Here is a 24,879-nt window from a genome sequence, read left to right on the forward strand (position 1 = left end):
GTTGTTTTGACTGTATTCCTGCTCCTGGGTTTCCGCGAAAGAGTCGAGATATTTGAATACGAATAGGGTAATCTCATTCTTAGATGACATTTTCTTGGATTCCAGTTGACTGTTGGTTTGCATCTTGCATTTTGTTTCTTCTATTGGTCTATGAGAAGTCATGTTCACATTACGTCGTTACGTGGCGAATGATATTTCCAACAAACAGGTCCAGCGGCAAAAACAAAATAACATACGACAACGACAACCTTTCCCCGCACCGCTTACCATGCGATGCGTGCGAGGAAGCCATTGGGCCACCGCCGCACACAAAACTTGCGCGCCTCGTCCAGCAGCAAGATGCCCATACCAAAGGCCATGGGCAAGAACCAGTGCTCCACGGGCACCGGCATGTTGCCCAGCACCGTCTGGAACTTGGGCACATACAACCAAAAGATGACCATGACGACGGCAAAGCCAATGGCCGCGAAAAGGTACAGGTTCTGGGTGCACTTGTTGAACAGCGGGGGGTGCTGGAAGATGGACAGGCGGCGCGTGCGCATCGCCAGCAGATTGAACCACTGCATGACGACAAGATTGACAAAGTAGATGGAGCTCGCAATGTTGAGCTTCTCGGCATAGTAGTCTGGGTCGATGTTGTCTGGCAGGCTGCCGAAGCGGAACCAGATGGCGCCGAAGAAGGGGATGCCCGAGCGCTGCAGATACCAATAGGCCATGGTGAAGGAGGTGACCGTCTCAATGGTGCCCGTGACCCAGTACGCCTGCAGCAGCAGCTTCCAGTCGACGAGACGGTCCTTGCCGGGCAGACGCGGCGGGCGCGTCAGCACGTCCGCCTCGGGCGCCTCGTATGCGAGCGCAATGGAGGCCATGGGGTCCGTGAACAGGCAGATGATGATCATCAGGAAGCTGCTCAGAATCTGCGGGATGCCGAAGACGACGTTGGTGATGACGGGCCAGAACTCGCTAAAGGTGCCGGCAGGTAGCAGGTAGGCAATCGTCTTCTTGAGGTTGTCAAACATCATGCGGCCGAAGCGCAGGGCCTCCACGACGCTCGAGAACGAATTGTCCAGCAGCACCATGTCGGCGGCCTCGCGCGCCATGTCGCTGCCCGAGCCCATGGCCATGCCAATGTCGGCCGCCCGCAGCGACGGCGCGTCGTTGACACCGTCGCCCGTCATGCCCACAATGTACGAGCGCCCGCGGAGCTCGCGCACGATGCGCAGCTTCTGCTCGGGCGTTGTGCGCGCAAAGACAATCTCCTCGTACTGTGCCAGGGCGTCCCACTGGGTCTCGTTGAGGCTCAACAGCTCGGGGCCGCTGAGGACGATTGCCTTTCGCGTGGTCTCGAGCACAAACCGCTCCTTGCCAAAGGCCTTTTTGGGAGTGGTAACGTCATCATCCGTCTGCGCCGGCGCCTCTGGCGCAGCAGCAGCAGCAATACCACCACCACCACCACCACCACGCGGCAAGTCTGCGACCGAGTCGACCTTGGTGCCAGTCTCGGCCGACGCCGTGATAATGCCACACTCGGCCGCAATGGCCTGTGCCGTCAGCGCGAAATCGCCCGTGACCATGAAGATGCGGATGCCTGCCCGCCGCAGCGTGTTGACGACATCGGGGATCTCCGGCCGCGGCGGGTCCACAATGCCGACGAGGCCGACCAGTGTCATGCCGGTCTTGGCCTGGCGCTGCATTTCCTCTTCAAAGGCCGCCGACGACAGGCCGGGGGCCAGCGTGGCCGCCGACAGCGTCTTGCGCGCCAGCAAAATCACGCGGCGGCCGTGGGCCGACCAGCTGTCCTTGATGGCGTTGACGCCAGCGCGCGTTGCGGCGTCCATCTCGACGGCGACGCCCGTGGACGGGCTCACATAGTACTGGACGCGGTCCAGCAGGATCTCGGGGGCGCCCTTGATGGTCAGCATGACGTCGTTGGGCTGGAAGACGGAGGCCAGGCCCGTGGGCAGGGCCAGGGCGAGCCCCTCCTTGTGGGCCAGCGACAGGGCGCGGATCATGTACTTGTTCTTGCTGTTGAAGGGCAGGGTGTACTTGGCGGACCAGTTGGCGCGCAGCTCGGCCACGGGGCCCAGGCGCTCGGAGAAGCGCAGGACGGCCTGGTCGGTGGCGTCGCCGTGGATGGTCTGTTCCGCGAGGGGCAGGTGGCGCGTGGCTGCGTCAAACTGGCCGTCGTTGCAGAGGGCGGCCACGGCGCGCAGCTGGTCGAGGGCCGGGGCCCCGCGCTCAAACGCCAGCAGCTGGTCGACCAGGTCGGCGCCGGCGCTGTCGGCATTCGTATTTCGAGCGTCGACGTCGACGTCGTCGTCGCCATCAAGAACATCACCGTCCACGTCCGGCTCTGGGGACAACGAGCGCGTATGGCGATCGGCACGCTGCAGAACCAGAGCATCGCGTGCTTCGTCGGTGGTCATGGTCCGCTTGCCGCCAACGGCACACTCGGTGACGACCATCTTGTTCTGGGTCAGGGTGCCAGTCTTGTCGGAGCAGATAATGGAGACGGAGCCGAGCGTCTCGACGGTGCGCAGCGACTTGCAGAGGATGCGGTTCTTGCGCATCATGTTGGCACTGATGGTCATGCTGGCGGTGAGGGCGACGGGCAGGCCCTCGGGCACAAAGGCGACGGCGACGGAGACGGCGGACACGATGAGGCCGGCGACGGTGATCCACTCGGGGTGGTCCTTGCGCAGCCACGCGGCCCAGATGATGATGACCAAGACGATGACGGACACCATGATGGAGCAGACGATGGCGACAAAGTTGAAGATCTCGCGCTCCAGCGTCGTCATGCCCGTCTTGGGCTCGTTGGTGAGGCGCGCAATGCGGCCAAAGACGGTGCTGTCGCCCGTGGCCACGACGATGCCGGTGCAGGTGCCGGAGACGCAGTGGGTGCCCTGCAGGCCGATGCAGCGCGTCTCCAGGTAGTTGTCGTCGGTGGAGTGGACGGTGGCGGCCAGCGGCACGGACTCGCCCGTCAGGATGGAGCGGTCAAACTTGGTGTCGGACGCGCCGGACGCGGTACCCGAGGACGACGACGACGACGACACGTCGACGAAGCGCACGTCGGCCGGCAGTTTGTTGCCGGCCTTGATCATCAGCACGTCGCCGGGCACGACCTGGTCGGCGGCGACGCTCGTGATGCTGCCGTCGCGCAGCACCAGCGACGCGTCGGCGAGCATGGTCTGGATGGAGCTCATGACGCGGGCGCTGGACCAGTCCTGCCACATGTTGAAGAGGGCCTGGATGGCAAAGATGGCAGCGAGGACAATGGCGAGGGCCAGGTTGGCGACGGCCGGGTTGGGATTGCCGAGCGGCTTCCAGGCGATGAAGACGAGGACGGAGGCGACGAGCAGCACGGGGCCGAAGCCCTTGAAGAAGTAGCCCAGGACCTGGCGCGTGCGGTGGGTGGGCGGCGGCGAGGGCACGTTCTTGCCGTACTGCGCGAGACGGCGGGTGACCTGGTCGGACGACAGGCCCGTCTTGAGCGAGGTCGACAGCTGCATGGCGACCTCCTCGGCCGGGGTGGTGTGCCAGTGCAGGTCGGCCAGGTCGGCGACCGTCTTCTTCTCGCGCTTGTCCTTCTTGTCCTTCTTGTCCTTCTTGAGGGGCGCGCTCTGCTTCTGGGCGTACTCGTCGACGTCAATGGACAGCGTGCGGTACTGGATGGGCAGGGCGGCGGCGGCGTCGATGGAGTTGCGGCGGGGGTGCGGCCGGATGGACAGCGAGCCCGCGGAGCGCTCGCGGCGCAGGGCCGGGCGCGACGCGTTGTTGGGACGGTCATCGACGATGGTGATGCCACCGCCGCCGCCAGTGACAGGAGTGCCCGACGTGCCTCCTATACCAGCCTTGCCGGCCTCTTCATCGACGGCATCGCCCTCAAAGTAGATGCGGTCGCCCGTCTTCTTGTTCGGGACTGCCATTTTGAGTGTTTCGTCTTTCAGTGGTCTAGTACCTGAGAAGAAGGAGCGGTGAGGGCTCAAACGGGTGGGAGGAATGAATGGTACAAGAGAGAGAGTGTTCCAGGCAAAGGAAGCGAGGAAGGGGAGGCACGAGGGGAATCCGAAAGAGGAAACAGAATGGAATGGCAGGTCAGATTCAAAGATGTCCGATGAAGAAGAAAACGAACGCAAGAGAAAGACAAAATGAGTTGCAGCAATACCGGTGGTGATGGCCTTTATAGGGATGGGAAAACCCATGCCACATTTGCAGGCGTCGGCATGATATCAGCGGCCGCAAGAGTGAGCACACGGTGGCATACAAAAATTATGTGCACATGTATCTCTCTCGTGAGAATGCATCACGGATGTACAAGTGACAAGAGGGCAGAGACAGGACAGCCAGGTGGTGCGCAAAGCGGCCCAGGGGAGAGGGCACGATGAGGTCTCTAGAAAAATACGGCCGGTCACCAACACGCGTGCAGACGGGCATGTGGTGATGGGCAAAGAGGGACACAGAGAGCGCAGTGCCACACCATGTAAGTGGCATGGCTATGGCTACCAACGGCGCCTTTCCTGGGTAGGCAGTCAGCTCCCGTTGCAGTCTTTCTTTGTCTGGTCACATTGGCCTTCGTCTGTTGGCCTTTTGCTTTGGTATTTGGTGGCAATCTGTCACTTCTGTTTCTGGCCACCCCTCGTCCCGGGCGTTTCTCCTCTTTCTTGCAAGTGGGCTATAGAGTGCAGGAGGATCTGTTTCCATCTCGCTTGCTCTCGCGATCGGGTTGGTTTCTTCATGCCCTTCCATTTCTTTTTCTTTTACTCGATGTGCATTTTGCCGTATTTTTTATTTTCTTTTGCGCCGCCCTCTTCTCCGTTTCTTCTTCTCGTCTACCACAAATTTTCTGTGTCGAGAAAGGACCACAAGACGAGAATTAATCAAAAAACGCAACGTGGTGGAATTCAAAAGCACAGCCAAACAAACAATAGGGGGACGACAGGGAAAGGCGAGAGAGGAGGAGGAATGGGAAGAGGGGCGTGCGAGATGCCCATAATTTGTGAAATTCGCTCATACAGACAGAGGGGCTGGAAGGGAGATTACAGGGTGCCCAGGAGGTATGACAGGACCAGATGGAGCCGCGCTACAGGGCATGCTAGTGTCTCTGCAGTGTCGTCTGTGTCGCCCATTCCAGACTGGCTTGCTTCCTACCACCTAAACAAATAGCAGTAGTCAATTGTGCCCCCTATAATGCCGCATTTGGCTTCTGAAAGGCCCGCTGTTTTGCTAGCTTTCCCCTCGTTGTAAGATACCCACTGTTCTAGTGAGGTATCTGTGTTTTACCGCTTGTTCGTGTTCTGTCTCTTCTTCTAGCCGCCTGTAAATACCTTACGCTCCCCATCTTGCAGCGCCTGTTGGCTGCTCTGCCTCCCCTACTTCGTAGCCGTCAAAATCCGCAGTGTCTCTCGTCAGCCACTTGGGCTTCGTTAACTCTGACTGAGGGCAAAGCCGGCTGTAGCCACAAACCACTCATCGTTTTGACCCGCAGACGTGTCTGGAACAAGTTCTCCTTTGGCCGTCGCCAAACGTATTGCTCATACCCGCTGTTTAAGGTCTGTGGTTCAGTACGTGGTAATTACCACTTCAAACACCGTTCTTCCTACCTTTTTGCGGGCGGCCTCCCGTCTGCCATCAGAGAGGAATTACCATCAAGACCACATCATGCCATGCCGGGATGCTGCCGTTTCCCCGGTGTGGGAGGGAAAGGGCGGGAGCAGTGCTTGCATACATGTAAGATTAACATTGCGATATATTGCTGTTCACAGCCAGACAGCGTACGCGGCGCTGTAAGAGTGCTGCTGGAGATGTAAGCTGAGAAAGAGCAGCCACTAACACCGACACGCTAGAACGCTAGAGGAATCAATTAATTACGCCCTATGGCCTCGAAGGGACATCGCTAGGTGCAGCGCTATGGGCGCATTTGGCATTTGGCGCATGGGTGCACAGGCGACGGTCGCAGAGGTTCTAGACGTGCACTTTGGCCAGAGCTGACGTCACACCAAAACAGTCGCTGGGGGAGCGACTTGTGTCTCATGCGACTTGTATTCTGGTCCCACTGCCATGCGCCGCTGTGCAAGCGATCCCGACTTACACGGCCGCGTTCCAGGTGACGAGATTGCCTACAAACAGGTGACAACTGATGAAACGGAAAATTGGAAATTGAAACGAAAGTCGAGAGGCTGTGTCTGGTGCGGCAAATTTGCCAGATAGCGCTCCCTACCAAGTAAGATGGGCCAGGCCTGGCCATTCTTGCGTGGCGGCCTGCCCGTCGCAGCCAGCCTGCCAGGCCAATTTTTCTACTTGCAGCGTATCAATATATATCGTAAATGTACGAAGTACAGCCACCCGCCATTGAAGAACTGCTACGGAGCAGCTGCCGGCGGATTGTCTAGCTCGTCTGCAGTGCCCAGACTGTCAGCTTGTCCCAGACAGCCAGAGTGGCATCTCTCATTGCCTCCTCCGCCCACCCAACCAACGGTCGCCGATCCTCGCGGGTGGTGACGGGTGGCCAAGCCTGGCCAAGCCTGGACAAGCTCCATGTCAGTTTGTTGCGAGGCACAAGCCGTTCTCTTCTTCCGTCACACGCGGCTGACCCACACAGCTGGTCCCTGGCTTGGGCCATGTCCCGACCTGCCTCGTCCTCGTTCTCGTCGACGGCACCTACACAGTGCGCCCTCTGGCCTTCAATATCGAGCATGCAGCATTGTGGCGGATCTGGACTGGCCGAAATCCCTGTACGTTGTGGCCACGGCTCACGTCCACTGCAGCTCGCCATTGTGAAGCGAGGCACTCTCATTCGCCGTGTCTGCCAGCGGCCTTGTCCAGTCCCGTATCGGCAGACCGTCCCGTGTGGGAAACGCGGCGAGAGCATCGCGAGACCATCCCTCCTTGACAAGTGCTGCAAGGAGCTATGGGCATCCATCCTGCAGGACGAAGAAAGCAAAAGGAAACCCCGTCAGAAAACCAAAACAAAGAAGAAGAAAAAACAAGCTTTTCTTAGTGTGCTTTTCGTAAATCTCTCATGCCGTGCCGCGTCCAGCCATGTCGCACAATCACACCCCCCTTCCCTTTTCCTTGATGCTTACTTCGTACTTCTCTGCGACCTGCTCGGCTACCTGCCACATGCGTCCGCGTGCCCTAGTCATCCACCATCGTCTGGCTATGCCAAAGTTGCTGGAGCTTTGCGATTCCAAATGTAGCCACATACGACACTCAACGGCCTGTCTACTATCCAACTAGAATTGGAAAACAAAGGTACACCTAGGCAAACGCCCGACCGTGTTTCCCCTTGTCCCTTCCTCTTGCATCCCTAGCCCCGGCCGTCGATGGTATTCTGCCATGTTTTGTTTCTGTTTGGTTATTCCATAATTGGCAAGCCTATTGTAGCATTTCTTGCGTAGCCGCAAGAGGTGCCCCAGTGTCTTCTGATGGATGCTCGCTAGGGAACAAAACTCAAAGGGTGCCATGATTGGACGGAGCCTGCATGCCTCCATCCTCGCTCGCCCTCACTGCCCTTCTCTCTCTGGCTTTCCTAACACCCGTCGACCTCCCACTTCCTCATCCTCCTGTTCTCATCTTCTTCCACTTTGTCCATGTTCTATGGGATATGTTCTTGACAATGGCCACGCTCTACTTGTCTGCCACTGCCTCCATCCGTCTTACTCTTTCGTATATCCCGTACATCATCTGCACATACAACGTCCTTTCACCGCTGCGGATCGGGTGTCCGTTAATGAGGCCGTTGGAGGGAGTCCTCAGGATGAAAAGTGGTGCTCAGGGCTGGCGCGTTGCGGTCTGGTGTCTTGATACCAGCTGCTCAAATAGCCATGAAGAACAAGACCAACAAAACGCAAGGTCGCCAAGGACATTGGCACGATGCAGCACCATCTTGTTTTCATTTCCCCCTGATTTTTCGTATGCTTCTTCGTAATGAATGGCCATGTTTTGGCTACGATTCCGGATGCTAGGTTGTAGAGGAATAAACAAAGGCGAGATGCAGAGAGTGTCACGTCGGAACATTTACTTGCCAGGCAATGATACTCCAAGCTCACCTTTCTCATCACATGCCTCCTTCGTTTGTCTTGCGAAGATGGTTGGCTCAAGATGTGAATGGACACTCGCCGACTTTTGTCTTCCCTCTCCGCATGGACATTGTATTTTTCTCTCTTCGTTTCATCATGCCATTCGTATTCTCTCTGTGCTTACGCGAGCTCTCTATCTTGTCCAGGCCATCGCCGTCTACTAGAGCTGTCGTACTTCTTGTTGGGTTTGGCCGTTCAGTTTTCGACTATTCGTCTTCTTATTACAGCTGCACTCTCATACAGACCGCAATAGACTCAGGACTTATCTCACATTGTCCATATATCCATGCAAATACTTCTCGGTGAGGCACATAATTTTCCACTGCCACCCGCCTCCAGCCCAGCAACCTTCGTCGCCATCGATCTTCGAAATCAACAACGTAGAAGATCCATAGACAACCCATCTTTAAGACTTGTGCAATACGTTATAGGCCCTCTATTCTTGATACCTTTGTATATTGTGAGTGGGTGTCCGGAAAGCCTCACATACAGGTCCAGCCTGTTGATGCAGCTCAGGCTCAGAACAATTGACGACAGTCCTAACGAAGTGAGAAGAAGGCATGAAAGAAACGATCTATATTCCAGGCAACAAAGGAAGACCTACATTTCATATCACCGCATGTGTTCAATGGCCATCCTCACCAGCCGCGCGTCGTCTTCATAACAGGGTAATCAGGAGAGAACAATACGAATCTGCCACTCAAGGATCCATTGTCTTACACGATTGCGGTTACTTTTTTTTTTTTTTTTTTTTTTTTTTTTTTTTTTTTTTTTTTTTGCTTCTCATTATTTTCTCCTCCTCTCTCCCGGCTTATTTTGTTTCGTTTGATTCCCCTCCGTGCGTCTGTCTGTTTTGTATCACGCCCTTGTTTCGTTTCAGCATGCTTCAGTCCGCCGTAGTATCGCGACCACCACAAAAGACGAGTGAGTGTTTCGGCCAAGGCTGTGCCTGGCGTTGGGCGCCCGCTGTGACCGGAAACTGCAGGCTAAAGCGCAATGAAGTGCGCTACAGCCACAGGGGCAAACAAAGGAAATACCGGTGCCTGGGTGATCCTAGGGCGGTGTCAGCCGGCAGAACTGCCGCCCTCGACAATGGCATCCCCAAATTGCGTGGCGGATGAGGTCACATGACGCTCCATTCCCGATCAAGATAAGCCCGCATTACCCAAAATGGCTGTGGTGGGGGAAAGAGCGTTGGGTAGCACCTGCTTTGGGTGCTGTTGCTGTGCGGATCGTTCTTGCCAGCAATGCATACGTCGTCGCCCCCCCCTGTGAGTGTGGCGTTCGCTATCGGCCACCAGGCATCACCGTTTTCCCCCAAACGACCAAACGACCTTCCACCACCAAAACCCACCACCTCAAGAAAAAGGCGTCCGGATCCCTCACGTCACACTCTTCACCTCTCCAATTGCTGCGCTCGTCGCTCCTGAATCTACATTCCGCATCACACGCCCTTTTGCTGTCCCCTGTCCCGGCAGTCCTGTCTCTTACAGACCTCTCCCCGTGCACATCGCCAGCTTCTAAAGCTTCACCGACAATAACAAACAACAATCGGCCCCTCCTCTTTTGATCGACCCGCCTCTATCCTCGGCCGGTCACCGCTCCCACCGAAGACCTCCGGTCCTTGAGTCTGATAGTCCAGATACCGGCACCAGCCCAGTCGCGCCCTCCCCCGGCGTCCCTGCCTTTTGCCCCTCCCCCTGAACAGCGTCGAGGGCTATTTCGATCTCCTTGCGGCCTCGCTTGCCCTTCTCTCCGATTTTCCTTTCTTGTCGTTCCTCCACGCCCAGCACCATACAGCAATCATGTCGGGCCAAACCAGCCTGGCCACGCCGGGTGGCATTTCCGATCCGGCCCTGATCCAGTACGTACTTTAGTGTGTCTCGACTCGTGTTGTACTCCGACTAACATCTGCCCAGGCTTGTCAACAAGCTCCAGGACGTCTTCGTGACCATCAACGTCAACAACCCGATCGATCTTCCCCAGATTGTCGTCGTCGGCAGCCAGTCGAGCGGAAAGAGCTCCGTGCTCGAGAACATTGTGGGCCGTGATTTGTGAGTAGAGCTGACCAGAGCGCGGCAATGACTGACGACGACGGCAACGGACCCCCCGAAACTAACACGCTCCAGCCTTCCCCGAGGATCCGGCATCGTCACACGGCGGCCGCTCGTGCTGCAGCTCATCAACCGCCCAGCAGGCAGCCAGGTGAACGGCGTCAAGGACGACATCGCCAACACCACCGACAAGGCCGCCAACGCCGACGAATGGGGCGAGTTCCTGCACATCCCCGGCCAGAAGTTCTTTGATTTCAACAAGATCCGCGACGAGATCAGCCGCGAGACCGAGGCCAAGGTCGGCCGCAATGCCGGCATCTCCCCCGCCCCCATCAACCTGCGCGTCTACTCGCCCAACGTCCTCAACCTGACCCTCGTCGATCTGCCCGGCCTGACCAAGGTCCCCGTCGGCGACCAGCCCCGCGACATTGAGCGCCAGATCCGCGACATGGTCATGAAGTTCATCTCCAAGCCCAACGCCATCATTCTCGCCGTCACCGCCGCCAACCAGGATCTCGCCAACTCCGACGGCCTCAAGCTCGCCCGCGAGGTCGACCCGGAGGGCCAGCGCACCATTGGCGTCCTGACCAAGGTCGATCTGATGGACGAGGGCACCGATGTCGTCGACATTCTGGCCGGCCGCATCATCCCTCTGCGCCTCGGCTACGTCCCTGTCGTCAACCGCGGCCAGCGCGACATTGACAACAAGAAGCCCATCCAGATGTCCCTCGAGGCCGAGAAGAACTTTTTCGAGACGCACAAGGCGTACCGCAACAAGAGCTCCTACTGCGGCACGCCGTACCTGGCCCGCAAGCTCAACCTGATCCTGCTGATGCACATCAAGCAGACCCTGCCCGACATCAAGGCCCGCATCGCCGGCTCCCTGCAAAAGTACTCGGCCGAGCTCGAGAGCCTGGGCCCCTCCATCCTGGGCAACAACGCCAACGTCGTGCTCAACATCATTACCGAGTTCACCAACGAGTGGCGGACCGTCCTCGACGGCAACAACACCGAGCTGTCGAGCACGGAGCTGTCGGGCGGTGCCCGCATCTCCTTTGTGTTCCACGAGCTGTACTCCAACGGTGTCAAGGCCATTGACCCCTTTGACCAGGTCAAGGACGTCGACATCCGCACCATCCTGTACAACTCGTCCGGCTCGTCGCCCGCGCTGTTTGTCGGCACCACCGCCTTTGAGCTGATTGTCAAGCAGCAGATCAAGCGCCTGGAGGAGCCCAGCCTCAAGTGCATCTCGCTTGTCTACGACGAGCTCGTGCGCATCCTGACCAACTCGCTCAGCAAGAACCTGTTCCGTCGCTACCCGCAGCTGAAGGAAAAGATTCACGCCGTCGTGATCGCCTTCTTCAAGAAGGCCATGGAGCCCACCAACAAGCTGGTGCGCGACCTCGTGTCCATGGAGGCCTGCTACATCAACACGGGCCACCCCGACTTCCTGAACGGCCACCGCGCCATGGCCATTGTCAACGAGCGCCACAACCCCTCCAAGCCCGTCCAGGTCGACCCCAAGACGGGCAAGCCGCTGCCCCCCTCTGCCACGCCCGCCCGCGCCGCCAGCCCCACGCTCGACGGCGACAAGGAGAGCGGCTTCTTTGGCAGCTTCTTTGCCGCCAAGAACAAGAAGAAGGCCGCCGCCATGGAGGCCCCGCCCGCCATGCTCAAGGCGTCCGGCACGCTCTCGGAGCGCGAGAACGTCGAGGTCGAGGTGATCAAGCTGCTGATCCAGTCCTACTACAACATTGTCAAGCGCACAATGATTGACATGGTCCCCAAGGCCATTATGCTGACCCTTGTCCAGTACGTCAAGCCCTACTAACGGACGAGTCGCAACCCCCCAATATAGAGACTGTGAGACTGTTCCCCCGCTAACCGCTCCAGATTCACGAAAGACGAGATGCAGCGTGAGCTGCTCGAGAACATGTACCGGACGGACGCGCTCGACGACCTGCTCAAGGAGAGCGACTACACCGTGCGGCGGAGGAAAGAATGCCAGCAGATGGTGGAAGCCCTGGCCAAGGCCAGCGAGGTCGTGTCGCAGGTGCAGTAGACGAAGGCGACCGCAGTAAAGTGAGGGATACGTGGGGTGTGTTGGATGGAATGGCGAGCAAAAGAGTTTTTACAGAAGACGGATAGACAGCGACGGACACCACACCAATGGACGACTTTGTTTCTTTCTGCTTTCTTCTCTTCTTTCCTCCCCTTGCTTTTATCGCCCTCCGTCTTTCCAGCTTGCGGTGCCGGTCCTTTTGCTATTTCGTTACTGTGTTATTTTGTTTATTGCTGGGGGGTTTCATTTTGGTCTCGGGTTCTCTGGACTGTATTCTCCTGGTTTTGAGACTTTGCAGTTGTATTTTGCTTGCCTGCTCTCCCATCTCGACCCCCTCCCGACTCTCTTCATCCACCCTCCCCGTCCTCTCCGATCCTGTCACGTACAAACACATCTACTCCATCTCACACCATTGCTTTACTCTCCCTCTTTGTTGTTGTCACTTCTTTTCTACCTTTTACCCAATTAGATAAGATAACGTCTGTTGCGACATATTTAATCGAACTCGATACCATTTACATTGTTCTTTGTACAAAGTCTCGTACACGAACGACAAGCACACGTAGACAAGCAGAATATATCTAACCAAGTATAGCCAGCATATATGTATTACAGTATGTACTCTAAATTATTCCAAAAACGCTTGTTTTCCTTCATTCTTCCCCCTCATGTGGCCGTTTATAACCGCGCCTTGTCGGCACCCTTGAGCACGAGACCGCCGTTGGTCACGTCGTACTCGGCGCCTTTGGTCCACCCACGCCACCGCTTCAGCGCATCCTCACCGCCCTCGCCCGGCCGCAGCGCCTGGCCTTCGTAGCCCTCGCCGGCAACGCCGCTGCCCTGGCCGCGACGGCTGCGCACCTCCTCGCTCACACCCGCTGCCTTGGCCGCGTCCGTCACGGCCAGCAGCGGCGTCGACCGCAGCGCCACGGCAGGGCGGAGGTCACCCTCGCGCGCGCCCGAAGTACGGCCCGCCTCGATTTCTGGGAACCCGAGGACGGGCGTGCAGCACGCGTCTGTGCCGTCAAACACAGCCTCCCACGCCGCACGCGAGCGGCTGCGGAACGCCGTCGTCAGCGCCGCCCGCAGCGCCGGCCACTGCGTGCGGTCGTACCGCCGCGTCTCCCACTGCTGGCCGCCCAGGCCGAGCTTGTCGACCAGGACCTGGAAGAACTGCGGCTCGATGGGGCCAATCGCCATGAAGCCACCGTCGCTCGTCTCGTACGTGTCGTAGTACGGGCAGCCCGTGTCCAGCAGGTTCTGGCCGCGCGGGTGGTCGCCCAGCGGCGTCTTGAGCGCGAAGCGCGGGAACGACGCCAGGTACGACGCGCCGTCCACCATGTTGGCCTCGACGACCTGGCCCTGGCCCGTCTGCTGGCGCGCCGCGAGTGCGAGCAGCACGCCCACGGCCAGCATCAGTCCACCGCCGGCGAAATCAGCCAGGATGTTCCAGGGCGGCGTGGGCTTCTCGCCGCTGCGGCCGAGCACCGAAAGCACACCGGAAACGGCCAGGTAGTTGATGTCGTGGCCCGCCATGTCCTTGTATTTGCCGTCGCGGCGGAAGCCGCTGAGGCGGGCGTAGATCAGGCGCGGGTTGGCGGCATGCAGGACCTCCGGGCCGAGGCCGAGGCGTTCGAGGACACCCGGGCGGAAGGGGTCGATGAGGACGTCGGCGTGGGTGGCCAGCTCCTTGATGAGAGCAACGCCGGCCTTGTTCTTGAGGTCGACAGCAATCGACGACTTGTGGCGCGCGAGCATGTCCTCGGTGATGTCGGGGACGTCAGCGCCGAGGGTGTGGGAGCGGCCCTTGACGGGACGGTCGATGCGGAGGACGTCTGCGCCGGCATCGGCAAAGAAGACGCCGGCAAAAGGGCCTGACTCGTTAGAGGTTGGAGAAGACATATAGGAGGTATACAGAAAAGGAGTGTAGTGAGCATACCAGGTGCAAGGCCGGCAAATTCGAGCACCTTGATGCCGGTCAATGGAGGAACGGTCGCCATTGTGAGATTGTGTGACGATGCGTTGGGAGGTGGTGAAGGCGTAGAGCGTAGAGTGAGAAAAAGGAGAGAAAGACAGAGAGTTACCGTGGAGGAAGAAAAAACAGAGACGAGAGGAGAGAAAACAAAAACAAAGAAAGCTTCGAGGTCTTGGGACGTCGGTCGTCCTTGCTTTCTTTGCTTGGCTTCGGTTCGTGACCTGGAGCTCCTTCCGGATTTGCGGGGACGGCTTTCACTAACACGCAGCGCGTGGATTGCGCAGCGTTAGCAGTCGGTAGTACCTGGAGAGTCGGTGGGCGGAGATGAATAGCCGGGGGTAGAATCAGCTTGGGGTCGCTCGCTCTTTCCCGTTCGGCGTGCTGGAACTCTTGCGCTAGTCTGGTTATTGCAGAAAGAACCTCGGCAGCTCACATGGCAGGAGCCACCAACGAACTGCGGCATACTTCGAAAACACTGAATCAGTTGATGCACGAAAAGAATTGGACGCTCACCAGAAACGTGGATGGTCTCTTTTCTTGTTTAAAGCAGCATTGTACGTCCTTTCCACTGAGTTGCCGTCTGTGCTGTTAAATCTTTGTTCTTTGTCATTGCTCGTGTCGAATTACAATTACGCCGCCCCCCGGCCGGTTGCCTGCTGATGTTTCTTATAGTAAGATATGTACTCGAATTCGATAGAACTCCCTCTCTCTGTATACGTTCTGCTCTCGTTCAGTCACCGCTGATCTTGGCGTGTCGGAAGTACTTCATGCCAATCCAGGCCACCACCACCCACACCCAGGCCATGACGCACGTCAGAATCAGCAGCGCCGGGTAGTAGCCTACAATCGGCAGCGTCGGGTCGTCCTCGAGCTCCGGCGGCGCATACGGCGTCTTGCCCACGTCCCAGGCCCAACTCCACACGCCCAGGCACGAGCCCATGCCCGTCACAAAGACCACCCACGTCACAATCAGCATAACCCAGCCCCACCAGGCCGTCTCGGCATAGTCCCAGTCCGGGTCGCCGCCCACGTTGACGGCCACGTTGACGCCGACAACACCAACACCGACCCCGACCCCGACTCCGACGCCCACGCCGGGGCCCACACCCACCTCGGCAGTGGTCGCGGCCGACGACGACGACGGCTGCTGCAGTGTCGTGTTGGCCAGGTCCGTCAGAGCAAGAGGCGACTTGGCGCGCTGCTTGGGCGGCGGCGGTTGCTGGACGAGCTGCTGGTGGTGCAGCGGCGACGGCTGCTGCAGCAGGCTGTGCGTGTACTGCTGCTGATGATGCTGTTGGTGTTGGAGTTGGTGTTGGTGTTGATGGTGTTGTGCCGGCGGCTGTTCTTGTAAATGTGAGGGGTGTGACAGCGGTGGCGGCTGCTGCGGGTGCTGCTGTGATTGTAGTTGCTGCTGCTGCTGCTGCTGCTGTTGTTGTTGCTGCTGATGCGACTGTGAGAGCTTCCGTTGGTGCAGTGATGGCTTCTGCAGCGGCGCCTGCACCGGCTGCTGCCCTGCTGTTTGCTGTCCCGGTTGCTGTTGCAGCAGCTGTGCCCCTGCGCCACTCCCGCCGCGGCGTCGTTGGAACGAGGGCGTTGCTGGGAATAGGAGACGCCCTGTCGACGCAGGATTGTCGCCATTCATACCGCCCTCGCCGCTCGCCCGCCGTAGTATAGAGGTTGCAGCGACTGCTGCTGCGGTGGCCGCTGTCGCACCCACTCCGGTGCCTCCTGAAACATTTGTAGCCGAAAAGCCAGTGTTGGTGGTGTTGCTGCCGCCGCTGCTCGTAGGGCCACTTTTAGGGGCCATGTGCAGGGCATCTTCATCGTCGGTCGTCGAGTACGGAACGGACGGCACGGTGGGTGGCACTTTTGGCGGCCGGCTTGTCAGCGGTGAGGAGATTGTGCTGCTGCTGCTGCGCCGCCGATCGTGGCGCCGGACGCTGCCTCCTCCAGACACGGCAGAGGAGGGCGAGCCAAGGGTGCCATGGTCCTCGATGCCGTCGATGGAGGTCCGTGGCAGGAGCTTGGATGTCTGCTTTGCCGACTTGGGCGTCGGGCTCAACAGGGCGGCCGCCACGGCCGCTGATGCGGCTCGGCTCGCATAGCCCTCCATCGACGGTCGAGGCGTGATGTCTGAGATGCCCAGCCCACTGCTGCCGCTGAGATTTGCGCCGCCGCCCACACTGTTGCCACCTCCGACAGGCCCTCCGACAATGCCATAACCGCTGCTGCCACCACTAACACTGCTGCCGTCGGTAGCCCCTGAACTGGGAGACGGTACCGAAGAGGCCGTCTTTGACGAGGCCGCCGCCGTCGCTGCCGACACGGCGCTCGAAGGTACAGGCTTTAGGGGTGGCGCTCGTCGTTCGGGCTGGGTATTGCCACCGCGTCCAAGAAGCGCTACCTTTCGCAGCGAGCCGCGTCGTCGCCGTGTCTTTCCTGAGTCCTGCTGCTGTTGCTGCTGCTGCTGCTCCTCGAGGGAGGTTGTATGCGAGCCCGACTGAATTGGCATCTGGTAGGAATGGTGTCGTAGGGGCTGATGCTGTGCCGCACCGCCGTAGTCTAGATTCTGCATCGCCTGGTCGGCATCGTGGCCGGCTTCGTAGTCGCCATCCTGCCGCGGCAAGCCGTGATCGGGACCGGAGCCAAGGCGTGGGAACGGCATGCGCGAGAGCACGCTCGAGCCGCTTGAGCCGCTCGGGGTGCGCCGGTGCGATGGCCCCGGCGGCGGCTGGCTCTTGGTTGGCGATGTGTCCATCACGACCGGCAGCAGCTGTCGTCGTCGTCGTCGAAGCGAGGTCCTCTAATTCGCCATGGCGCAACGCGATTCGCCCGCCGGCGTGGCAGAGTATGTGTCGACAAGTCTCTCAATCCAGGAAACGCGCGAGTTCTCGTTGTAGACAGACCTCGCAGACGTCGAGTGGTGCGTCGGTCGGCGGTCGTCGCGTCGCTGTGAAGTGGTCGTCGATCGGATGGTTTCCTTTCCGCCTGGAGATTGCGCTCTCCTGTTGCTTAGACGTGGATTAGTAGCACCATCCTGGTCGTTCTTATGCGCCAATGCGGGTGCGCGCGACCGCTGTAGGAATGGCCGCTTAGCGCTTTCTGTTAGGTGGCCTTTGCCAGTGACAACGACGTCACTGGACTGGCTCCGCCTGAAAAGTACCTGTGTGCCACGCCCTTTAGGCTCGAAAACATGCGCCAGTGGCCGCTGTTGGACATCTCGGGTAGCCAATTAGCGGCCGCCATTGGGCCGTTTCAAGGAGGCCAGGCCACGCCAGACCAGAACCAGGCCCAGGCCAGCCGGCTAGAGTGACGGAAAGCACATGGGAGGCATGGCCATGTTCAGATGAAACAAAAAACTCGGTGCATCGTCGTTGTGCACGAATTGCACCTCATATCACGATATCCCGGAGGACTGGATCTCTTAGATGGCCCTCTACAAGCAGGAGAACCCGCTTATCTGCATATTGCCAGGTCGTTCTTGCTCCAATAGCGACCAATCCACCCACCTGCTGCTTCCTCCCCTGAACCGATGCGCCGGCTAGGCCCAAAGAAGCAGGGACGGTCCAAAACAAACAGGACGACAAGAGAAACAGGAAAGTGCCGCCCACAGCGTCCCCACAATACGCTGCAATACACCGTATTCCAGCACCAGAACCGCATCCGGCAGCTTCCCTCGCGAGACTGCGCGGCTGCACATTTGCACGGCTTCACAGTCGACCATCAACAGCCCCCTTCGACCAGGCCACGATCCCACCCTCCACGTGGCACATGGCGTCCGGCCCGGAACCGCCCACCCTCTCCGTAACCCTCTCCTCTCCCGTCATCGACAACGAAGCCTTTTTCGGCACCCCGGCGCCCGCCACAGCGCCCCGTCCATGGCCACCGTCCATCCTCCTCGAGCCAACGTCCGACGGCGACGGCAGCGGCGTCCTTGACCTGAGTCAGCTCGACAGCAACGCTGCCGCTGCCGCCAGCGCCGACGACCCCTTCCGCTTCGACGTCCACGACACAGACGCCTACCTCGCCGGGCAGCCGCTCAACGCGCATGACGCGGCGCTGCTGAGACGCAGCCCGTCGCCCTCTCTCGATTTTGCCTCTCCGCCCCCTCCCCTCTCTGGCCCGCCTCGCTCGCCCCGTTCGGCCGTCTTCTCGTCCTCACTCGGCGCGAACCTCCTCAGCCCCGACTCGCACCTCCACGACCGCGGCAGCAACAGCTTCCTGCGTCCTCCCGCCGGCGCCATGGACGACCAAACAGCTTCCTCCTCGTCGCCGGCAAACTCGGCACCCATCAATATCGGCGGTGCGCCGGCTGAGAATCCGTTCAACTTTCAGACACAATACATTTCCACGTCGCCAGTAAAGTCGGTACGTTATTTTTATTTTTTTTTTTTTTTTTTTTTTTTTTTTTTTTTTTTTTGGCAACGGAGCATACAGCCAGGTCGTTCTCCGGCTAACGCTCTTCCTCGGCAGAACATTGGCCTTCGTCGCGGCCATCGATACAAACACAGCAGCGTTTCTGCTCAGCACCAGATCTTCCAAGAGCCACCATCGCGCCCGCCGCCTGTCCTGCCGGCCTCCCTCCCCGTCCCGACCGTGCGTGAGGCCTGGGCAAGCATGCACCGCGACCAGCGCATCCGTCTCTACTGGTGCTTGTGTCACGCTGCCGTTGCTGTCTTTGTGTTTTTGTGTGCTGCCGAGGGCGGCGACAGCCTGGCCTTGACAGCCCTCTCTCACCTGGTGTTCTTCGACGTCGGCTCCGCGGCCGTCTGTGTTGCCGTCGATGTGCTCGGCAACTTTGAGGTCTGGCGCCGCTCCACCATCCGCCACCCATTTGGCCTGCGCCGCGCCGAGGTCCTGGCCGGGTTTGCTATGAGCATCTTCTTGGTCTTTGGCGGCTTTGACCTGCTGAGCCACGACCTCAAAGACTGTCTCGAGGCCGCCGCGGCGTCGAATACGGCCAGCGCCCACGCACATGCCGCCCACGTCCACGCGTACGAGGCTGCCGTGGCCGCGGCCGCGGCCGCCCACCACCCCGTCGTCGCCCCCCACATGGACATTGGCAGCCACAGCGGCCACCACCACACCCGCTACATCCACCCGGGCACCGTCGATGTCGCCGCCCTCGCCGCCTTTGCCAGCACCCTTGTCAGCGCCTACGGCCTCGGCAACCACGCCCGCATCCGCCGCGCACTGCTGCTGCTGCACGGCGTCGCCCCCGTCCCGCGCTTGTCCGGCAAGACCGGCATTGTCGCGTCGTTTGTCTCGTGGACGTCCTCGGCCGCGTCGCTCTTGTCGAGCTTGGGTCTGTCGTCCCTGATGGCCAACCCCTTCCACTTTTTGACCATGACCGTGTCGCTGGTCCTGCTGGTCTTGCCGCTCATGTTTGTCGCCGTGCAGACCTGGCTCGACCGGCTGCTGTGCGCCACCATTGCTGCGTCCATGCTGCTGCTGGGCGCGCGTCTGGCTGTCGCGCAGGGGCTCATGCTGCTCATGTCCTACTCGGGCAAAGAGGGTGGAGGAGCAGCGGCCGGAAGGCCAACCCCGTCCTTGCAGTCCACGCCTGTGCTATCGTCGTCGTCGTCGTCGTCGCCGCCGCCGCCGCCGTCGGCCGCATCGCCCCTGCAGCCGTCCCTCCCCTCGTCGTCTGCGCCCGTGTCGGTCGCGCTCGAGAAGAACACGCCCACCGTGGCCTCGGTCCTCGACGAGATCACCTCGGCGCCCCAGATCGCCCGTGTGGAGGAGGCCCAGTTCTGGCAGGTCCATTACGGGCTGTGCATGGCCAACCTGCGCGTGCGCGTCGCCCAGGGTAGCGGCGATGACGATACCCTGCGCCAGCTGCGGTCGCGCATTGCGCGCATTGTGCAGAACCGTCTCGGCGAGGGCTACGGCCGTGGCAATAGTTTGCGGTGGGAGGTGACGGTGCAAACGAGTGTTGACGGGAGATGACAAAACGCGGGCAGAACGGAAGACAACCAGAGAAGGCAGTCTACGACTGGATCTCACTTTAGGAGGTCTTATTTATGATTTGTTTGCATATACATTTTGTAGTTTTACCATAACCCCTATATATTTTTATTTTGGACTTACTTTTGTTCAATCCCACTTGCACTGAACACGTTTTCTGCACACTCGTACCAATCATTGCTTTCAGGACAAAAATCTATTCAACTGACATACATTCAAGGAGGGTATTTGCGTCGTCTTTTGGGGGGGGTTGTATGTGTCGTGCACTGTGTGTTATGTTGTGTTTTGGGTTTTGGGAGTATTGACCTTCCTTTTTTCTTCCAATAACAAACAAACGCGGGGAGTGACAAGAGAAGAGTGGAAGTGTGGAAAACAGAAAGGTAGAAGGGCATAATTCGTCTAAAGAGTGAGGAAATCCGAGGTCCCAAGAGACAAAGAAAGAAAAAGAAAACGAGGCGAGATAGAGTGAAGAAATCTCAAAAATATACATAAGCATTAAAAAGGGGGACAACAAAACGCCACGAAAACTCCCATAAACATCGTAGAGGGTAACAAGATCAGAGAACGTCCTCAAAACAGTCCCCAGCGGCTGCCCGACTTGCTCTTGTCGCCGTGACCGGCCCCGCTGCCGCTCAGGTTGCTGCCGCGCCGAGACTTCTCGCGGCCGTCCAGCTGCCGCAGGCTCTCCATCTTTTCGAGGACTAGCTCTAGCAGCTCCTTGCGGCGGATCACCTCGAGGTGGCGGCGGATCCGGGGGTCCTCCTTGGCAAAGCGCTCAATCTCGTCGTTGGTCAGGTGGCGGCCGAGGCGCTGGTCGAGCTCGCGCGGAAAGTTGTAGTAGAACTCGGACAGCAGCTCGACATTGAGGAAGAGGACGGCGGTGCCGGCGAGCTTGGTAGCAACGGCGTCGAGGAAGACCTCGGGGCAGTAGTACTTGTTCTGCATGGCACGGCACTGCTTGGACTTGGCAGCCAGCAGGCGCATGTTGATGATGTCGGCGCGGTCGCGGAGGAAGACAGCTTCGCGGCCTACACGTTGTTAGCTGATGTTGACGGGCGAGGAAAACCATGGACAGAAGGAAAGGAAAAAAAGGAAAGAAAGAAAATACCTCTCTGCAAAAGAGCAGCACTAAAGCCGCCGGCGCCACTGCGGCCCTCGCCCTCGACGACAACGTCGCCGCGGCGCGCCTTGTCGACAAAGTTGATGACTTCGTTGAGCTTGCGGCGGCCGCCCACGCTGCTCTCGAGCTTCTTCAGCGCGTCCTGGCACGCGGTCAGCTCGTCCTTGAGCACGCCGGCCGAGTGGTCGCGGCCGGCGTCCCACTCGCGCGGCTCGAGCTCAATCTCAAACTTGTACGGCTTGATGCAGTTCTCCACCTGGTCGCTGGTGCTGTAGAAGCGGTCGTTCAGAATGCTCGACGCCGCCTCGACAATGGCCTGGCGCGCAAACGGGTGGTTGACAAAGTTGGACTGCGCAATCAGCTTGTCGACGCCGGCCTGCAGGTTGGTGGCGACGACGTTGGTGGCCAGGCGGCCGATGCCCAGCTTCGTGAGCTGCGACGTCGACGCGTCCAGCTGGCGATGCCAGTACAGCGAGTCCGGGTCGGCCTTGGGCAGGTCGGCCAGGGCGTCCGGCTCCGGCACGGCGGCCGACAGGTCGGTGATGGGCTTGTTCCAGTAGCGCTGGGCCAGCAGGTCGAGCACGCGCTGGTCCAGCTCGCGCTTCAGCAGCTGCAGCATCTGGGGGCGCCCAAACTCCTCGGCAAACTGCTTGAACGAGTGCTTGAACGCGTCCAGGCTCTCGGCCAGGTACGACTCCGCCGACAGCGGCCGGTCGTTGTACTGGACCTTGAACTCGTACGTCGCCTCCTCGAGCTCCTGGCGGATCGCGTCCGTCGTGCCCTGCAGGCTGGCCGACATGGTCTGCTCCAGCACGCTCATCAGCTTCTTGCGCAGCGTCGAGGTGCCGACAGACACGTCCGCGGCCGGGCCGAACTCGAGCGGGTGCGCCGAAAAGTACGAATCCTCGTTCTTGGAGATGAGGTTCATCAGCGCGCTGCCGTCGCCGCTGCTGCTGCTGCCCTTCTTGAACAGACCGCCAATCGACTGCGGCGCCCGCGCCACAACACCCACGTAGCCAAGGCGCAGCGGGTACTGCTTGTCCTGCAGGATCGACGATCCCCGCGTGGCGTCGACCAGGTCCATCTTGGTCACAACACCAATGGTGCGCTCACCGCGAGGGTCGACGCGGCGGCTGGCGCGCAGCGCGGTTGAGTTGGCCAGGTCGACGTCGGCGGCCGAGATGGCCAGGATGACGTTGGGCGGCTGGATGTACTTGTCGCAGAGCTCGGAGATCTTCTGCTTGAGCTCGAGCGGCTGGTTGTGGCCGACCACCTGGATGTACCCCGGCAGGTCAATGAGGGACAGGTCGGGCACGTTGGGCGAGTAGATGGTCAGGTGGATGGGGTCGTCGGAGACGCATTCGGAGTCGGGCACGGCCAGGTTCAGCTCGGTCAGCGTGCGCTGGATGGACGTGAAGTCGCTGATCTTGCGCAGGCCGAGGTCGGGGAACTCGCCGTACTCGGCCTTGGAGTCGGGCGTGTTGACGAGCGTCAGCTCAATGGGCCGCCGCGTGACCATGTTGGAGCCCTTGGGCAGGAACTCGTGGCCGACAATGGCCTCGAGCACCGAGCTCTTGCCCGACGACTGTGAGCCGATCACGACAATGGACGGCAGCGTCAGCGTGCTCGACTGGCCGACCTTCTGCAGGATGTTGCGAATCTCAATCATCTTCTTGGTGAAGACCATCATCTGGTCGTTGCGCGCGTTCTCGGTGCCGCGATCGCGCTTCGCGTCCTCGTCGCTGTCGTCGCTCTCCGAGCTGCCATAGCCGTACGCTGCCGCGCCCGTGGCCGCCGCTGCCGCTGCACCCTTGCCACCGTTGGGCTCCTTGTCGCCACCCGGGCCCCCGCTGCCGCCGCTGCCGCCGCTGCCAATTCCTTCGTGGATGTGCATGATCTTGTCCCAGAACTCGTTCACGCCCAGCTGCTCCTTGGTGTTGGCCCAGCCCTGCTTCGTCTGGCCGGCAACGTCCACGGCGCCGTCCCAGAAGTTGGCCGCCGCACCAGTGACGGTGTCTCGTGTGCTTTTGAATACGTCATAGGCCGAGTTGCCGACCTCTGTGGTTGTGGTTGCTGCTGTTAGCACACGTTTTCCAGGTGTCCATTGTGAACGACGGCGCCATGGGTTTGGAACGAAACGTACGAATGGCCTGGTACTGCACCCAAGCTGCGGCGCCAATCATCAGTCCGCCAAACGTCGCCGGAATCCGGGCAAACTTGAGCACGATCCGCGGGATGAGCCGGGCAAACGACGCATTGCGGACCATGACGGCATTGTGGTAGCCGTTGACGGGGAAGCCCACACGCCGCCGGGCGGCACGGACGGGCGTGGCATCGATCCTTTGCAGTCCACCAACGGGCATCCGCTGGTGGTGATAATGGCGGACGGTGTTTTGGGCCAACCCGCGACGAGCCAGCGGCCCGAGGGCGCCGGCAGCGAGTCGCCGACCACTCATGGTGTCGGTAAGGAATTCTACTGTGTCGTGTCTGTCGTGTCTGTCGTGTTAATCGTGTCAATCGTGTCGTCTTGTCAGCCGTTTCTTTCGTCGTTTATCGTGATTCAAGCCAGAATGCTGGCAACAGCGACAATGTTCGAAACGGCGGACGGCCTGTTCATGGTCTGCTGGGCCCCGAGACGGGCGCGGTTGAAGATGCGGTCGGACACGACGTGTCGCATCAGCGGAGGGATGAAAAATGTAGGCGAACGGCGTTGGTCGGGTCCAAGGCTATGTGTTGAATCGTCACCGTCGAATTATTATTTTTTTTCTGATGCGCGGGTCGTAAGCCGTAATCTGCTTTTGTTTGGCTGCCTTTGGGACGGAGGCCGAAACGGGGGTCGCTCCTGCGTTTTGTGGCATGAATTTGCAGGGATTCCCACCGCCACTTTGCTGAGTCGGCGCAAGGAAGGTGGTGGCAGCCCCGCGCGCTGTATCATCACGTGCAGCCGCCACCGCAATGCCAACAACATACGGTTGGGAGTGACTGCCTCGGTACAAGAATACAATGTCAATATGCAACTATCGGTGGTTTGGCTGGACCACAAGAAACACGAGTACGGCGTATTACGGCATACTCCGTACAGCGGCAAGAAATACAGGAACAAAAAGCGAATTCCGCGAGCATGGGTGTGCCATGTGCAAGTGCTATTTCCTTCCTTCTTGTCCCTCGCGACAAGGCGCCGATGACATGCCGGCTCGGTGTTAAAGCATGGTCTATCCTTGCGCCCATCTGGGGACGTGCGGACAGCTCCGTACAGAATACAGAGAATAAATTAAATTAACTAATAAATATAAATAATAATAAAAGCAGGCAATACATGTCGCAGGCCACCGTGGCACGAGCCGGCACCTATACATTGCCATGCACCACTGCCCCAGCAAGCAAATTTTGTTGCCGCCAGGGCCTCCGGTGGCGTCGCCGGGCCAGGGAAGAACTGTTGCACACGTACAACATACAGCAGCAACTCATGAGGCAGGCTGCAGGAAAGAGCATGGCAACCATGGCGGCGAGGAGCCTGGCAGCGTGGCAGAAGGAGAGCTTTCGCATAATGCGTCTCTTGGCCGTCCACTACGTAGTGTTCAAGGACCGACGCACTACGGAGTATGCACATACCCGGA

General features: G+C 59.4%; 6 protein-coding genes across 6 annotated transcripts; 2 read left to right on the forward strand and 4 right to left on the reverse strand.

Moving 5' to 3' along the window:
* Positions 1-1,920: 1,920 nt before the first annotated feature.
* SPBR_08256 (uncharacterized protein) lies at positions 1,921-3,968 on the forward strand (the record flags this gene model as incomplete). Its single annotated transcript, XM_040766494.1, has 2 exons — positions 1,921-2,040; positions 2,070-3,968. The coding sequence occupies 2 exons, from the start codon at positions 1,921-1,923 to the stop codon at positions 3,966-3,968; spliced, it is 2,019 nt and encodes a 672-aa protein (XP_040614947.1).
* A 2,423-nt stretch (positions 3,969-6,391) lies between these two features.
* SPBR_08763 (uncharacterized protein) lies at positions 6,392-6,700 on the reverse strand (the record flags this gene model as incomplete). Its single annotated transcript, XM_040767001.1, has 2 exons — positions 6,392-6,527; positions 6,597-6,700. The coding sequence occupies 2 exons, from the start codon at positions 6,698-6,700 to the stop codon at positions 6,392-6,394; spliced, it is 240 nt and encodes a 79-aa protein (XP_040614948.1).
* A 3,189-nt stretch (positions 6,701-9,889) lies between these two features.
* SPBR_08204 (uncharacterized protein) lies at positions 9,890-12,200 on the forward strand (the record flags this gene model as incomplete). The annotated part of the gene is made up of 4 exons (XM_040766442.1): positions 9,890-9,948; positions 10,004-10,138; positions 10,214-11,950; positions 12,032-12,200. 4 exons carry the CDS (start codon positions 9,890-9,892, stop codon positions 12,198-12,200), a joined length of 2,100 nt encoding a protein of 699 aa, XP_040614949.1.
* A 678-nt stretch (positions 12,201-12,878) lies between these two features.
* On the reverse strand, positions 12,879-14,200 carry SPBR_08481 (alpha-methylacyl-CoA racemase; the record flags this gene model as incomplete). Its single annotated transcript, XM_040766719.1, has 2 exons — positions 12,879-14,074; positions 14,140-14,200. The coding sequence occupies 2 exons, from the start codon at positions 14,198-14,200 to the stop codon at positions 12,879-12,881; spliced, it is 1,257 nt and encodes a 418-aa protein (XP_040614950.1).
* A 705-nt stretch (positions 14,201-14,905) lies between these two features.
* Positions 14,906-16,933, reverse strand: SPBR_08262 (uncharacterized protein; the record flags this gene model as incomplete). The annotated part of the gene is made up of 1 exon (XM_040766500.1): positions 14,906-16,933. The coding sequence occupies one exon, from the start codon at positions 16,931-16,933 to the stop codon at positions 14,906-14,908; it is 2,028 nt and encodes a 675-aa protein (XP_040614951.1).
* A 3,779-nt stretch (positions 16,934-20,712) lies between these two features.
* On the reverse strand, positions 20,713-23,718 carry SPBR_08125 (uncharacterized protein; the record flags this gene model as incomplete). Its single annotated transcript, XM_040766363.1, has 3 exons — positions 20,713-21,170; positions 21,251-23,320; positions 23,406-23,718. The coding sequence occupies 3 exons, from the start codon at positions 23,716-23,718 to the stop codon at positions 20,713-20,715; spliced, it is 2,841 nt and encodes a 946-aa protein (XP_040614952.1).
* Positions 23,719-24,879: the final 1,161 nt, after the last annotated feature.

Source organism: Sporothrix brasiliensis, assembly GCF_000820605.1.
Source record: "Sporothrix brasiliensis 5110 chromosome Unknown Cont22, whole genome shotgun sequence".
Taxonomy (NCBI): domain Eukaryota; kingdom Fungi; phylum Ascomycota; class Sordariomycetes; order Ophiostomatales; family Ophiostomataceae; genus Sporothrix; species Sporothrix brasiliensis.